Source organism: Pleuronectes platessa, chromosome 21 (assembly GCF_947347685.1).
Source record: "Pleuronectes platessa chromosome 21, fPlePla1.1, whole genome shotgun sequence".
Classification (NCBI taxonomy): Eukaryota; Metazoa; Chordata; class Actinopteri; order Pleuronectiformes; family Pleuronectidae; genus Pleuronectes; species Pleuronectes platessa.
Window position 1 is genome coordinate 20,143,159 of NC_070646.1, and position 13,597 is coordinate 20,156,755.

The 13,597-nt window shown below is 38.5% G+C and overlaps 1 protein-coding gene across 1 annotated transcript in view; it reads right to left on the reverse strand.

Annotated features, from left to right (window-relative positions):
• Positions 1-855: 855 nt before the first annotated feature.
• The window catches only part of myo15b (myosin XVB), a 130,992-nt gene continuing 118,250 nt past the window's right edge, over positions 856-13,597 (reverse strand). Inside the window, exons 59-64 of the mRNA XM_053414195.1 lie at positions 7,063-7,211; positions 6,818-6,948; positions 4,865-4,998; positions 4,633-4,766; positions 2,832-2,972; positions 856-2,464 (exon numbers count right to left, since the gene is read on the reverse strand). Of these exons, the coding sequence (XP_053270170.1) occupies positions 2,408-2,464; positions 2,832-2,972; positions 4,633-4,766; positions 4,865-4,998; positions 6,818-6,948; positions 7,063-7,211 (746 nt within the window). The 3' untranslated portion in view covers positions 856-2,407. The remainder of the gene's footprint in view (positions 2,465-2,831; positions 2,973-4,632; positions 4,767-4,864; positions 4,999-6,817; positions 6,949-7,062; positions 7,212-13,597) is intronic.

Below are 13,597 nucleotides of genomic sequence, written 5' to 3' on the forward strand. Positions count from 1 at the left end.
TAATATACAGTAGATATGTTATGATTGCAAAAGCACAATAGGAAAGTAATATTTCATATAAACCTTACAGCACTTGATGCAGTCGTCTGTGCATGGTAAGAGTACAGTCCAAAGCCTGGAGGAACACAAGCTGCTCTTACATTTACAAAGTTTAACAGGGTGTAGTTTATCTACTGATGGTGATGGAAACAGTCCAGGAGCCATTATTGATCAGAATTCATGTAGAAGCTCACATCTGTTATGATGTCCCTTTATGTTCTGCAGATTAAAAATAGTATGTATTAACACTATTAGCTTACACACTAACTTCAGCTACAATTATTTACTCCTATGAAATATGTGGACATGAGCAGCACTGGCTTTTTAGATTAATTAAACATTAGGAGCTTTACATCGGATGATGAATGCTAGCTAGATCTCAGCGCAGTCGGGAGCTCGGATTGGTCAGTCGCTGGTCTAGGGTGGGCGTGTTTATAGTCCATTGCTTGAGAGTTCAGACCCACCTCTGCAGCTCCTCCTTTTTGTCGAAATATGGTAGCGTCGCTGGCTCCAAACCGTCAAGAGGAAGTTAATCAAATTTGAAACTACTGGCTTCAAAACAGCAGTCCACAAATCAATGGGGGATGTCACAATAGGTTGCCACTTGGTCTGGAGAGGCCTGAAAACCATCTCTGGCCAAACAAAACTGACTCCCAGGCTGCAGATAATTAGAAATGGGTAAATGTTTTTAACCTGTTCTTCAACAGGTTTGATCAGGCATCTGGTCCCACCCTGCCAGCCCTGCTACAACCCCCCTTGTCTGCAAACCCAATATACTGTCCTCTTTGGAAAATATGATTAAACGATCACGTGAAATAAATTGAATCAACACATTTCTTTAATACATATAAATGATACGTACTAAAATTACAAGATATTATTGAAATACATTCCAATAATGGGGATGTTTAAATCTGTAATGATATCATTGGATTTTAAACCACGAAAGGAATATAATCAGAGCATTCATATTCATACAGCTAACAAATGAACACATTCCAAATTCTGTCATATTATTAGTATCACATGTGTCAATTCTGTAGTACTTCATCTCAGATAACAGAACACTGAAGAGAATATTATCTTATGTATGCATAGTCATGTTTGTATTCAGTTAATTTCAGCAATAACACAAAGAGTTATAACTAAACAGATCAATTAAGAAAAAAAACTCCCCTTTGGTAAAAATTGGGTGTGTGAGTTGTGTGATTAGGGTTATGGTTAAGGTAAGTTTTCAGCATACAATTACAAGTTCATGTAATGTCCCCTGATTTGAGCTAGGACAGTATATATATATATATATATATATATATATATATACATGTGTGTGTGTGTGTGTACTTTTACAGTTTCTTTGTGTGGACTATTTTGAGCCTAGACCCTAAAGAGTAAAGAGTATTTTGGAAAATGAGAACATTGGTCCGGTCCTCACTTACTGGCCCATAGGCTGATTATCATTTAAGGGTTAGGGTTTAGATTATATTATATAACATTACATTTGGCTGACGCTTTTATCAAAAGCACCTTACAATAATTGCACTCAACCATGAGGGTTCAAACCCTGAATAACAAGAATCAAGAAATTACTATTTTCTTCAAGAAATCCAAACCACAAAGTGCTATAAGTGGGTGCCATTTAAGTGCTACTAAATTAAACTTTTATCCAAGGTATAGTTGGAAGAGATGTATATTTAGTTTGCGGCAGAAGACGTATATAATTTCTGCTGTCCTGATGTCATGGGGAGCTCTTTCCACCATTAAGGAGCCAGGACAGCCAGCAGTCGTGATTTTTTTGAGTGGTTAGCTCGCAGTGAGGGAGCAATAAGCTGATTGACAAATGCAGAGCGGAGTGAAAGGGCTGGGTTGTAATATTTGACCATGTCCTGGATGTAGGCTGGACCCGATCCGTTCGCAGCATGGTACGCAAGTACTAATGTTTTGAAACGGATGCAGGCAATCACTGGTAACCAGTGAAGGAGCTGATTAGTGTGAGTGAATTTAGGGTAAAAACCATTCGAGCTGCTGCATTCTGGATGAGCTGCAGAGGTCGGATGGCACTAGCAGGTAGACCTGCCAGGAGGGAGTTACAATAGTTTAGGCGTGAGATGACCGGAGCCTTGACCAGAAACTGTGCATCCTTCTGAGTGAGAAGGGGACGTATTCTCCCGATTATGTGCAGCATGTGTAGTGCAGCATGTATCAGATTAGAATTAGGGAAAGGAATTAGTTTTGATGGTTAAGGTAGGGGTAGGGGGCTAGGAAATGTATAGGTCAATGAGTGTCCGCTCTAAGATACATGTACAAACGTGTGTGTTTGTGTGTGTGGGATTAAGAATGTTTACAGGTGATTTGAAATGGAGCTGGTAACTTAAAGCTGGATCAACTCTTCAATAATCAGAACAAGAATGTGGCACAACTCCTTGGCCTGAAAGAGAGATTGAGAGATCAAACATGTATGCACAAATCTCAATAATTCTGACCAGTCTATTTGAAATTTCACTGTCTACCACATTTCTGAGCAATTTAGCTGTCAGATACTTTGGTAATTTGTTGGCATTACCTTTCTAAAAGTATTTATGTGGTAAACCTACCTTTTGCTTATAAAAACCAAGACATTCTTTTTTTTCATTGAAAAGCTATGTGATGCTAGATTCAATTTTGCATCATCACATTATGTCAGGGTTTCTCTCAGGTCTTTGTCACATTCCCACAACATTCCACAGGTGAATCCATATGATTGATGGCAAGTTTTACACTAAAATTTAATTTGTAATCATAAATGTAGTCATTACCTGTTTGAGATGAATGGTGACTTTTTGGGGATAAGCTGAATTGCCATAATGGATGGTGACTGCTGGCACTTTGCCATGTCTCTTTGGGCGGATGGTTTGCATGGACTGTACATCAGCCAAAGACATCATAAACACCTGCACCTACATAGGAAAGAAACATGAAACATCAGATGGGTGATATTGGCCTTTTTTGGCAGGCAGTTTCATAGTTCTATTATTCACCAGGGATTCTATCCATTTGATGGAATTTTTATCAGTAGAAAGATCTTTTTCCCAACAAAAGTCAAATGCTACTTCGAATCAAGGACTGTAATAAAGATGGACAACACATCTCCACTTCCTCCCACTTTAGAAAAAATGTATTCACAATATACGGGTGCTTTCATTTGACGCCAGAGTTTCTGCAGTAGTGATCATGATCCCGCAAATACACCTGCCCGCTAGCCAGTTATCCATCAGTGTGTTATCCTTAGGACCGTTTCTTTGATATTGAACAACTGGAATCTTCTCAATCAATAACAATATTTACACCATTCATGTAAAAAGAAAGTGTCTAGGTGAAATGGAGAGGTGTATCAAGTTTTTATACAGAAGAAAATGTCTGACCGAGATGAGTGGAGCAGCAATGACAATTGTAACGATTACCAGTGATTGAAGTATATGCGATAAGGCATATTCTACAACTAAGCAGTCTAGTTGGAATCACAATCAATGATCAGCTGCTACCACAATCCATGATCACAATGCTTGTTGTGGCCACACAAGACCTTCAGAAATGTTAAAAAAAATTATAATAGTTACAAAGAAAATATCTACAGGTAAGTCAAATTTTCTACATTTGCAAAAAAACGTTTTGCATGCATCTCCTTAATGGCAATGTTAAATGAACCATTTTAGTTCATGCTGACAATGGACAAAACAATGCACAATCTCTAGATTTTTGCCATTGCAAACACACATTAGTTTAATAATATCAACTTTTTTACAAACCAAGACTGACTTTAATTGCATCACCACTAACCTTTATTTTCAATTTGTCACAGAATGTACACATGTGATCTATTGCTCTTTGTTATTCTCCTTTTTTGTAAAGACATAATAATTGGAGCATCCACATATACTCCTCAATTCCTTTCTTAGAACATACTTTTATCAGAGGGCCTTTCAGGAGTCTTAACTTTCTTTATAATATAAACATTGCTGACCTTTTAGTATCATTCACACCAGTAGGCACGTTGAGATCCTCGGCAAGAGGTCTCTTCTCTGTTCCAGAAGCTCTGCTAACAAATAAGGCGGGGAGGACATTTGCGGTCTGGCCCCCGATGCTCTGGAACGACCTACCTGAGATCAAGTCAGCTAACCGAACTCTTTTAAGTCCCTTCTTAAAAGATACTTTTATCTGAGAACCTTTCCTGATTTTAACTGAGTCTTAACTTTGTTTATAACTCTCTTTTAATTAATTTTATTAAGCATTTTAAACAGCACTTTTATTTATACACTAACGTATTTTACCTGGGTCATCTAAACCTGATGTTTTACGACCTATCTGTTTTTATGCTGCCTTTGTAAAGCACTTTGTAACATATATTAGTGCTCTATTAATAAACAGTATTATATTATATTATATCAGTACCATAAGCTATCTATTATGGTGTTCATTGGATTTATTGTTTCTTTAAGTGTATTTGCTTTGGTATCAAATGGGGTATTGAGAATCGTGAAAATGTAATTGTATCGGTATTGACTACCACATTTTGGGAATAGTGAAATCCCTCGTCCATTCTGTGGTTTATACATGTACCTGTGTTTTAGGGTCAAGAAACAGCACTCCCTCCTGGCTTATGCTGACCACACAGGGGGAGGGACAGCCACTCTGGCTCACCTTCTGGGCCAAGAAAGTGTTGGAACCAAACAAAGGCAGACTGCTCATAAACTCTGAAAGACAGAAGGTTCAGGCAAATATAATTGTCATCAATTATAATGTTAAAAGAAGAGAAGAGGAGACAGAGTAGCTCAGATGAAATACTACTTACCAATGAAGCCTGTTTTGGCATCTTGAGGGCTGAGGGACTGCATTGCAGCTATTTGACCCAGACAGAAGGAATGAATCGCCTCAGCTTTACTGCTGAATCCGTCCTGTGAGGGCAGGTACTGCTTTATCTCTAGCCTAGGGAAATATAATCATAAATTGTCAACATAAAATAAATGTGGGTTCTAAAAGTTTAAGACCAATTTGACAGTTTGGTGTATAAGTAAAGCAGTTTTATTCCTTATGTTTCTCCATATTGGGTATGTATTGTTACAATAATATGATAAAATAACTGTGTGCAGCTTCCCATGTTGTTGCCATTCCACTACTATTGTGACTATACACAGAGGAAAACCAATTATATGCCTATATGTGGTCAGTGGATGGGTAAACTGATGTTAATCAAGCAATATAACCAGCTCCTAGATCAGAGAACTTTTGGGTTCCATTATAATTTTTAAGGAGACAATGCATAATATGATTTGGCACTATACAAATTAAAATGAATTGGTAGTGACACCAAAGTTTCTGACTTGATCACTGTGCAGAATAAGATGATGATATAGATGCAATCTTTTGCTATGGAAAGTTGTCCTACAATACTTCAGATTGACCTTGTGATCCCTGTTTTGCTTTTGGTACCACACATTTACAAAGTCTCACACATCACATGTACTCTCCTAAATTGAAACTAACTTTGGACACAACTTGAGAGTGACTTTGATTTAACTCTGTACATTTATTGCATTATTTTATAGTATATCAAATCATGTAATTTCATCATATTGGATTTTTATAAATAGTTAATTTTGTGTGATCATAATAACCTGCCTTATTGATAATATGTATGCCTTTTTCCTTTAGTAATACAATTTGAATAAAAATTGTAATGTTGACCTCCACAGTTTCACCCATTGATAAGGAAGTATTAGTGAACACATAAATACTATGCAAAACATTATGATTTATTGTGTCTAGATTTGTACCGGCTTGCTATTCACTTTGAAATATTTTCTTCATGTACTCAATATGTTGTTTCCATGTTAATTTTTTATTAAATTATTTAAATTTGGACAGTTTTTCATGAGGATTTCCAGGACAAAATATATTAGTATATTCTGCAAAAGTAGCAAACATTAACAACTCTGTAACATTCCAAATGTTATTAATTTAAAGTTATCCATTTGTTCACCAAATCTCACTAATAGCAATGAATTGAAACAGATGTTTTAATGATGTGTATGACCCAGCCTTGTGTATTGCCCTTGCCTTTGGCCTGATTTGATGGCCTAACGGCGTAATAAACCCGTGTCTTAATAAAAACTGTTTCTCGAAACTGTTTGTGAGTGTTCTGTGGGTCTTGCATTTGATTACTTATTTGTTATCAGTTGTTACACGTATTTACTTTATAAGTAATAATTATCATCCATAACACACCAGAAAACAGATGTCATGTGTGTGCGTAAACAGGAAGCAGAATTTCCACTCAACTTATTGTTACGAAAAACATCAATGGTGAAAAGTAAGAGCAGGGATATCTTTTCTTAGACCCACAACATGGTGGAACTCTAACTGACAATAAGTGTCGCTGCCTACCAATTTTGCACCATTCTTTTCAGACTAGACAAAGTCAGGTAATGCAAACCTTGTTTGAGGTGCCACTCTCTCTAACTTAAGACTTTACTTAGCTAAATATAGTCAGTTGAAATACCTTGTAAAATTAAAACTCATATATTTAATGTAAAGAAAGACCAAAATGTCCAGGTATTTCATATTTTAAGAGCTCTGGGCAGCAAGTAAGGGATTTGTTTATTCTTTAACTCGATACGATTGTTTTTAATCTGTTCATTAGGAAGACTATGGATTGGATGTGATTGAACAATGAGCTGGTTTCCCACAATGTCACATTCCTACATTGATCTGAATTGGATTTTTTAGATCAGTGTGTTTGACTCACAGTGAGGGCTGATTTCCTTGACCTTGAGCCAGATGCTGCAAAGCTGAGAGCTCTGCCATGTGCTGGATTGATGAGGAACCCCCTGCAGCAGGAGGAAGGATCAGTCGCCCATTCAGATAGTCGCCTAGGAGCTAGAGTTACACACACACACAGAAAGTTAGTATATAAATAACAACGACACTGAAACTGGACCAATGGCTAGAAAAGTACTTTTATTTCTGGCTACTGTGAACTCATCTTGTTACCTGCTGATAGTGGAAATTCATATAGAGGTCACTCTTGAAGGACAGAGGGGCTCTCCACATCACTCTCCTCAGAGACAAGTAGATGGAGTTGTCATCCAGCGGAAAGTCAAAGAGGTACTCCTTAGCATGGAGAGGACGCACATCTCCATCTGACAGTGGAGGAGCAAAAAAATATCAATCAAAGCAGATCCAGATTCCTTTCCCTTTGGGTAATTTTCCCATATTTGCTAAACTGATTAATTTTTTCCAGCTTGACTTAACGTAACAAACGTCGGTTGCCCACTACTAATTAAACTCAAACCATCTTTCCGGCTATAATTAAAACTCCCTGTCCACGAACCGCTGCACCTCCAGTCACCAGTCAGTCAAGCTCATGAAAGTTTGGGGATGACTCCACCCTCATCGGACAAGTCTGCTTACAGTTGGAAGATTGACTAGAAGGTGGTTGGCTGCAACCTGCCTTCTCTCCAGGCACTGTACGTCTCCAGGACTCTGAGGCTTGCAGGTAAAATTGTGGCCACCCCTCCAACCCTGGATAAGGACTCTTAGAGCCACTTCTCTCAACATTGTTAACGGTTATACACATTATCCTTTTCAATTTGCCTACAAGAGAGGTCTCAGCACAGAAGATGTAGTTGTCTAATAACCAAGCACCTCAACCAACAAAAACATGCCAGAGCTCTTTTCTTGAATTTGTATGTGTATTTATTATTATTCAGGCTGATGTACAACTCTCTAAAATGATCCAGTAAAACTTAATCTAAATCTCATTTATTATACATTAGCCAGATAATTAATTTCTGTTTTTTAAATCAGTGATTCATAGTGTCATGTTTTAATGCAGCTCAGCCTGGTTAAGCTGCCTGTCTATTATGCTCTAAAACTAAAAGTGTCCAAAGATTATTGGCCAGCCTGTGGCTCACTTTTTTCAAGCAGCCAAAAATAAGAGCATGCTCAGGCTTGCTAAGAATATATCATCCAACCAGGCCTTAAACAGAGAATACCAACTTCTGCCCTCTAATAGGCGATTTAGATCTATTTAAACATATGGGTTGTTATTATTATTAAGCTATATTATTATCATAGTATGAAAATTATGACAATAGTATAATTCATCATACTTTCTGGGACGTTATATTATCCAACAAAATTTGGTATCATGATATGTCTTTCATATTGGTATTATACACTCAAATATCTCAAAATGAATTGATATTGAATCAAATTGATGCAAAATTATCCTGGTGTAAAATGACAATAAAGTTGTATTGTACGGTAGAAACCTGGAGGTCACTCATGTGATGAGAGGAACTAGATCAGAATGTGCGGAAGGCTCAATCACTAAAACTGCACTACTTAAAGTAACTATTGGAACAGCTGATGCTGGTGATTGATTTGAATTCTTTTAGATTTATGTTCAACATTTGACACTGCACCAGACTGGTTTAAATCCTATCTATCATACAGAACTCTCTTTGTAGTCATGGGTAATGCCTACTCTTCAGGGGCCCCTCGGATAGGGGTGTCCCTCAAGGCTCCATCCTTCGCCCTTTATAGTTCAGTTTATACATCCTACCACTGGGACATATCATAAAGAAACACAAAATCCACTAGCACTGCTTTCCAGTTGACACTTCAATTTATGTCCCAGTAAAAACCAGTGGAGAAGGCCATTTTAAAAACCTTAGTTCTTATCAAATGAGGTTGATTATCTAGACCTCATGTCAAACTCAAGGCCACTTCCAGCCTGTGGTACAATTATAAAATTATAAGTCTATCTTAACTGGCCCGCCGGTAAATGGAAGGCACCTTTTCATTTGTGAAAAGAAAGCTCTATAGGCCGTGGCACGGTGCGCAATGCCCGGCTAGACACACCAGGAGCAAGCAAGCGCTCCTCTCCACTCGCCAAGTGAGAGCCAGGCGGCGTGCCAGGCTCTCACTTGGCCCATCAAGTTCACCGTGTCTTTCAGGCTTATCCCTCTCATTTTCCTTCCGTCTTTCTCTCAGCATCTCGCTCTGGCCAGAGAGCCAGGCGGCATGCACAGGCTCCATTAGCCGACCAAGAGTGCACACAGCTCCGAAGGACAGAGAGCCAGGCGGAGTGAGCAGGTTCCATTGACCGAGCCAAGTTGCACAATGCTTGGCTAGAAGCACACAGAGCGAGCGCCCCTCCTCACCTGCCATGAGATGAACAAAAACCCACACAGGAGTCGTCTCACTGATTCAAACCTTCACTCCATCTTGAGGGTTTCTACCGCACAGAATCTTACAACAAACAATAATGAACTGGCAGCCAAAAAAAGATGACAAACGTCTGGCTCTGGCTCATGAACATAAAAGAGTTGTCCAGCCTCCCTTAATATGTTTTCTTTTTGCACTTTATCCAATATCCTGCCCACCCTATTTGGCCATCGACATAATCCCAGTAGGGGAGAGCGCGGTAATGTGGGACATCGGGTAATGTGAGACACCCCCTGTTTCTAGGCAACGGAACACATTTTTGGTCATGTGACTATTAGCTTTTCAAGCCCCTCCCATTCCCCCATTGCATTGAAGGAGAAGTTGGTGCTGGTGCTTTGAAAAGTATGTGTTTCACAAAAATGTGTTTTTTGCTTGTAAAAGTAAATTTTCTCGCTTTGAACTTAATCAACTGTTGTGTCAAAACAAATTGATTTAGGTAGAAACACTTATATCATACATGTTGATGAACTTCCAACAAATAAAACCATGTGATGCTAGCTGAAGATTAGCCTGAATTGCTAAGAGATGTTGTTTTTTCTAAAACGGTGGCTTTTGGGTAAAGTGGGACAAATGCTGTTGGGTAAAGTGACCACCATGAAGCACAAGTTAAGTTTAGTCTTAAACATATGTTAATGTAATATTACATCATATATGTTTTATTTTTAATGTCATAAACATTGTAGAAAAGCCATCATGCCAAGAAACTACACCAGGAAGACACAACCTGGGGCCAAACACCCCTCGCAGAGATGGAGAGTGCAGCCGCTGAGGTCATGCAAGGAAAGAAGTCCTTAAGAAAAGCTGGAAGGGATAGAAATATTGACAAGACAACCCTCAAAAGATTTATAGAGAAAAAAGAGAAAGGGAAAGTAAAATCAGTAGCCTGGGGTGCAGTAGCCTGAGGTAAAGATAATATTCACAGATGAGATGGAGGAGGAGCTTGCCAAACACTTGAAACAACTAGCTGAACAGTTCCATGGCCTTGCTCCAGTGCCGTGAAGTGGCATTTGAATACGCAGACTACAGAACCTCTCAAATAGAGATTTGTAAAACATATCAAATTAGTGCCAGTTGAAGCAGTGATATACGGAGCAGTAATTCTGCAGGGACAATTAACGCATTTTCTCCTCTTTCTTGTTTAGTGTTCTCTCTGTGTTTATTTTCAGAACCACACACAAAAAAGTATTCTCTCAAAACAGATTCTCTGGCATGAACCATATTCTCCATAGTTTTCCAACTCAAACCAGTGTTTCCCAGAGGTCCCCATCTACACAAAAGCAAAATAAAAAGAGCCACAGGTTTCAAATCAGCACTGCAGTCCGGCTGACACAGCTCTACTGAAACCAGTATTCCTCAAAACCTTAACAGTAGTGTTGTAGTGCAGCATATCACAGGTATATGGTGTATTCCACACAAATGTTTCAATCCACATTTTTTCTACCACCCTCTGGTTTGCATCATTCAGTAATGTGCTGCGAGTCAAATTTCTTCGTACATAGGCAAAATAATGACCTGCCTTAATCTGCCTCTGACTGTTTTGTAGTTGTTTCTTTTGTTTGTTTGGACATGAAAAGGAGTGTACATACATAGTAATATTTGCAATACTTGCAAACTGTTGTATTTATACAATATTTAGATTTGAAAACTACCCCTTGAAAAATAATGGTTTACACTATTTGATGCAAATGAGCTGTTCCAAGTAACAGTTTATTCAAGAAACTACTGGCTCATATTCTACTTTTCTAATTGAGAGATTGATTGTCCAATCTTCATGTGTAAATTGGATTTAGAAATAGTTGAGTCAAAATGCAAAGTCATACAGTTGTCTCACAATTACAGTGCTGTGAAAAAGTATTTGCCCCCTTCCTGGTTTCTTATGTTGTTTCATATTTGTCACACTTAAATGTTTCAGATCATTAAATCAATTTTTATATTAGACAAAGATAACCCGAGTAAACATAAAATGCAGTTTTTAAATGATGATTTCATTTATTAAGGGAAAAAAGCTATCCAAACCTACCTGACCCTATGTGAAAAAGTAATTGCCCCCCATGATAAATTGGGACTTCAGTGAACCACGGTGAGAGTCATTATCCACATATGGACAAGACTTGGAACAGTGGTGAACCTTCCCAGGAGTGGCCGGCCTACCAGAATTACTCCAAGAGCACATCGACAACTCATCCAGGAGGTCATAAAAGACCGGAGAACAACATCTAAGGAACTGCAGGCCTCACTTGCCTAAGTTAAAGTCAGTTTTCATGATTCAACAATAAGAAAGACACTAGGCAAAAATGGCATCCATGGCAGAGTTCCAAGGCGAAAGCCACTGCTAACGAAAAATAACTCAAAGGCTCGTCTCACATTTGCCAAAAAACATCTTGATGATCCCAAAGACTTTTAGGCAAATATTCTGTGGACTGACGAAACAAAAGATTGACTTTTGGAAGATGTGCGCCGCGTTACATCTGGCGTAAAACTAACACAGCATTTCATAAAAACAACAGCATACCAACAGTGAAACATGGTGGTGGTGGTTTGATGGTCTGGGGCTGCTTTGCAGCTTCAGGACCTGGCCGACTTGCCACAATTGATGGAACCATGAATTCTGCTCCTGAAGGAGAATGTTTGGCCATTAGTTTGTGACCTCAAGCTCAAGCGCACTTGGGTTATGCAGCAGGACAATGATCCGAAACACACCAGCATGTCCACCTCTGAATTGCAAAAAAAAAAAAAGGAGTGGCCTAGTCAAAATCCGGACTTAAATCCGATTGAGATGCAGTGGCATGACCTTAAACAAGCCGTTTATACAAAAAAAAACTACAATGTGGCTGAATTAAAACTATTCTGCAAAGATTCCTCCACAGCGATGTCAAAGACTCATTGCCAGTTATCGCAAATGCTTGATTGCAGTTGTTGCGGCCAAGGGTGGCACAACCAGTTATTGGGTTTAGGGGGCAATTACTTTTTCACAAAGGACAAGGTAGGTTTGGATAGCTTTTTTCCCTCAATAAGTGAAATCATGATTTAAAAACTGCATTTTGTATTTACTTGGGTTATTTTTGTCTAATATTAAAATTTGTTCGATGATTTGAATCATTTAAGTGTGACAAATATGCCATAAAGTTCAAAATCTGGAAGGGGGCAAATACTTTTTCACAGCACTGTATGTCTGTGGGCCAGTATTGATGCAAAATCTGCATCTGCATTTGCATCAGAAATTAAATAACAATGTCAAAATACTTTTTGCCCATTCTTGGGTAAACAAAATATACAAGAGTAGTCTTACATGTCACTGTATATAACATGCAACATTTATCCTTTGCCGGTTGTACTGCTTTAAATAAATTATTTATTATTACCACTTCTCCAGGCACCCCAAAACTTAACAGCAATGACATTATACATTTGTTTCATGATCAAATTCGAATTATTCAAATCTAAATTGATCATCTCCTGCCCTTAATGAATGATAATGTTGACCACTGAAATGCAATCACTTTATTTTTGATTCCAAGTGACAACTGATTAAAAGTAAAAGAAATGCCCTCAAATCAGTGTTCTGATAACACATTCAAGAGGCCAGAACCATTTCAGGTCATCCATGAGTCAAAGTGACCTGTGCCAGTTATAACGGAATTCCCTACAGTGGCAGGCCAGATATCACATTTACAGGAACCTGAGATGACTCCTTGACCTTTGGCCTCCAGGCGCCAACATCTTAAAAGTGATGTAGTTTGTAGTTCTTCCTTACTCTTCTTGACGGTTGAGGGCAGAGGATGTTGCACCCTTTATGAGTAATAGTTGTTGCTGTCAGAGATGCGTCATGTTGTTCACTGTACTTAATGCTGCAGTAAAATCGTACTGTACGTTGTGAATTAAGTAGAAAAACATTTACATCTTACTGTTAATAAAACATTCACTTGTTTGTGTTTTTTTTTCCAAGCATTCAACTACAGTGTATATCGGGCGGCTGTGGCTGAGGGGTAGAGAGGTCGGCCTCCAACATGAAGGTCGGCGGTTCGATCCCCAGTCTGACCCATCTGCATGCCGAAGTGTCCTTGGGCAAGATGCTGAACCCTGAATGCCCCCCCCCCCCATAGAATAACAAAGTGCTGCGATTAGATGCACTGTATGAATGTGTGTGTGAATGGGTGAATGTAAAGCTGTAATGTAAAGCGCTTTGAGTGGTCATCAAGACTAGAAAAGCGCTATATAAATACAAAACCATTTACCATTTATATAGAAAATATTTCTCATGAACTGTGTTGTATGAAAACATTTAATCTAAAAT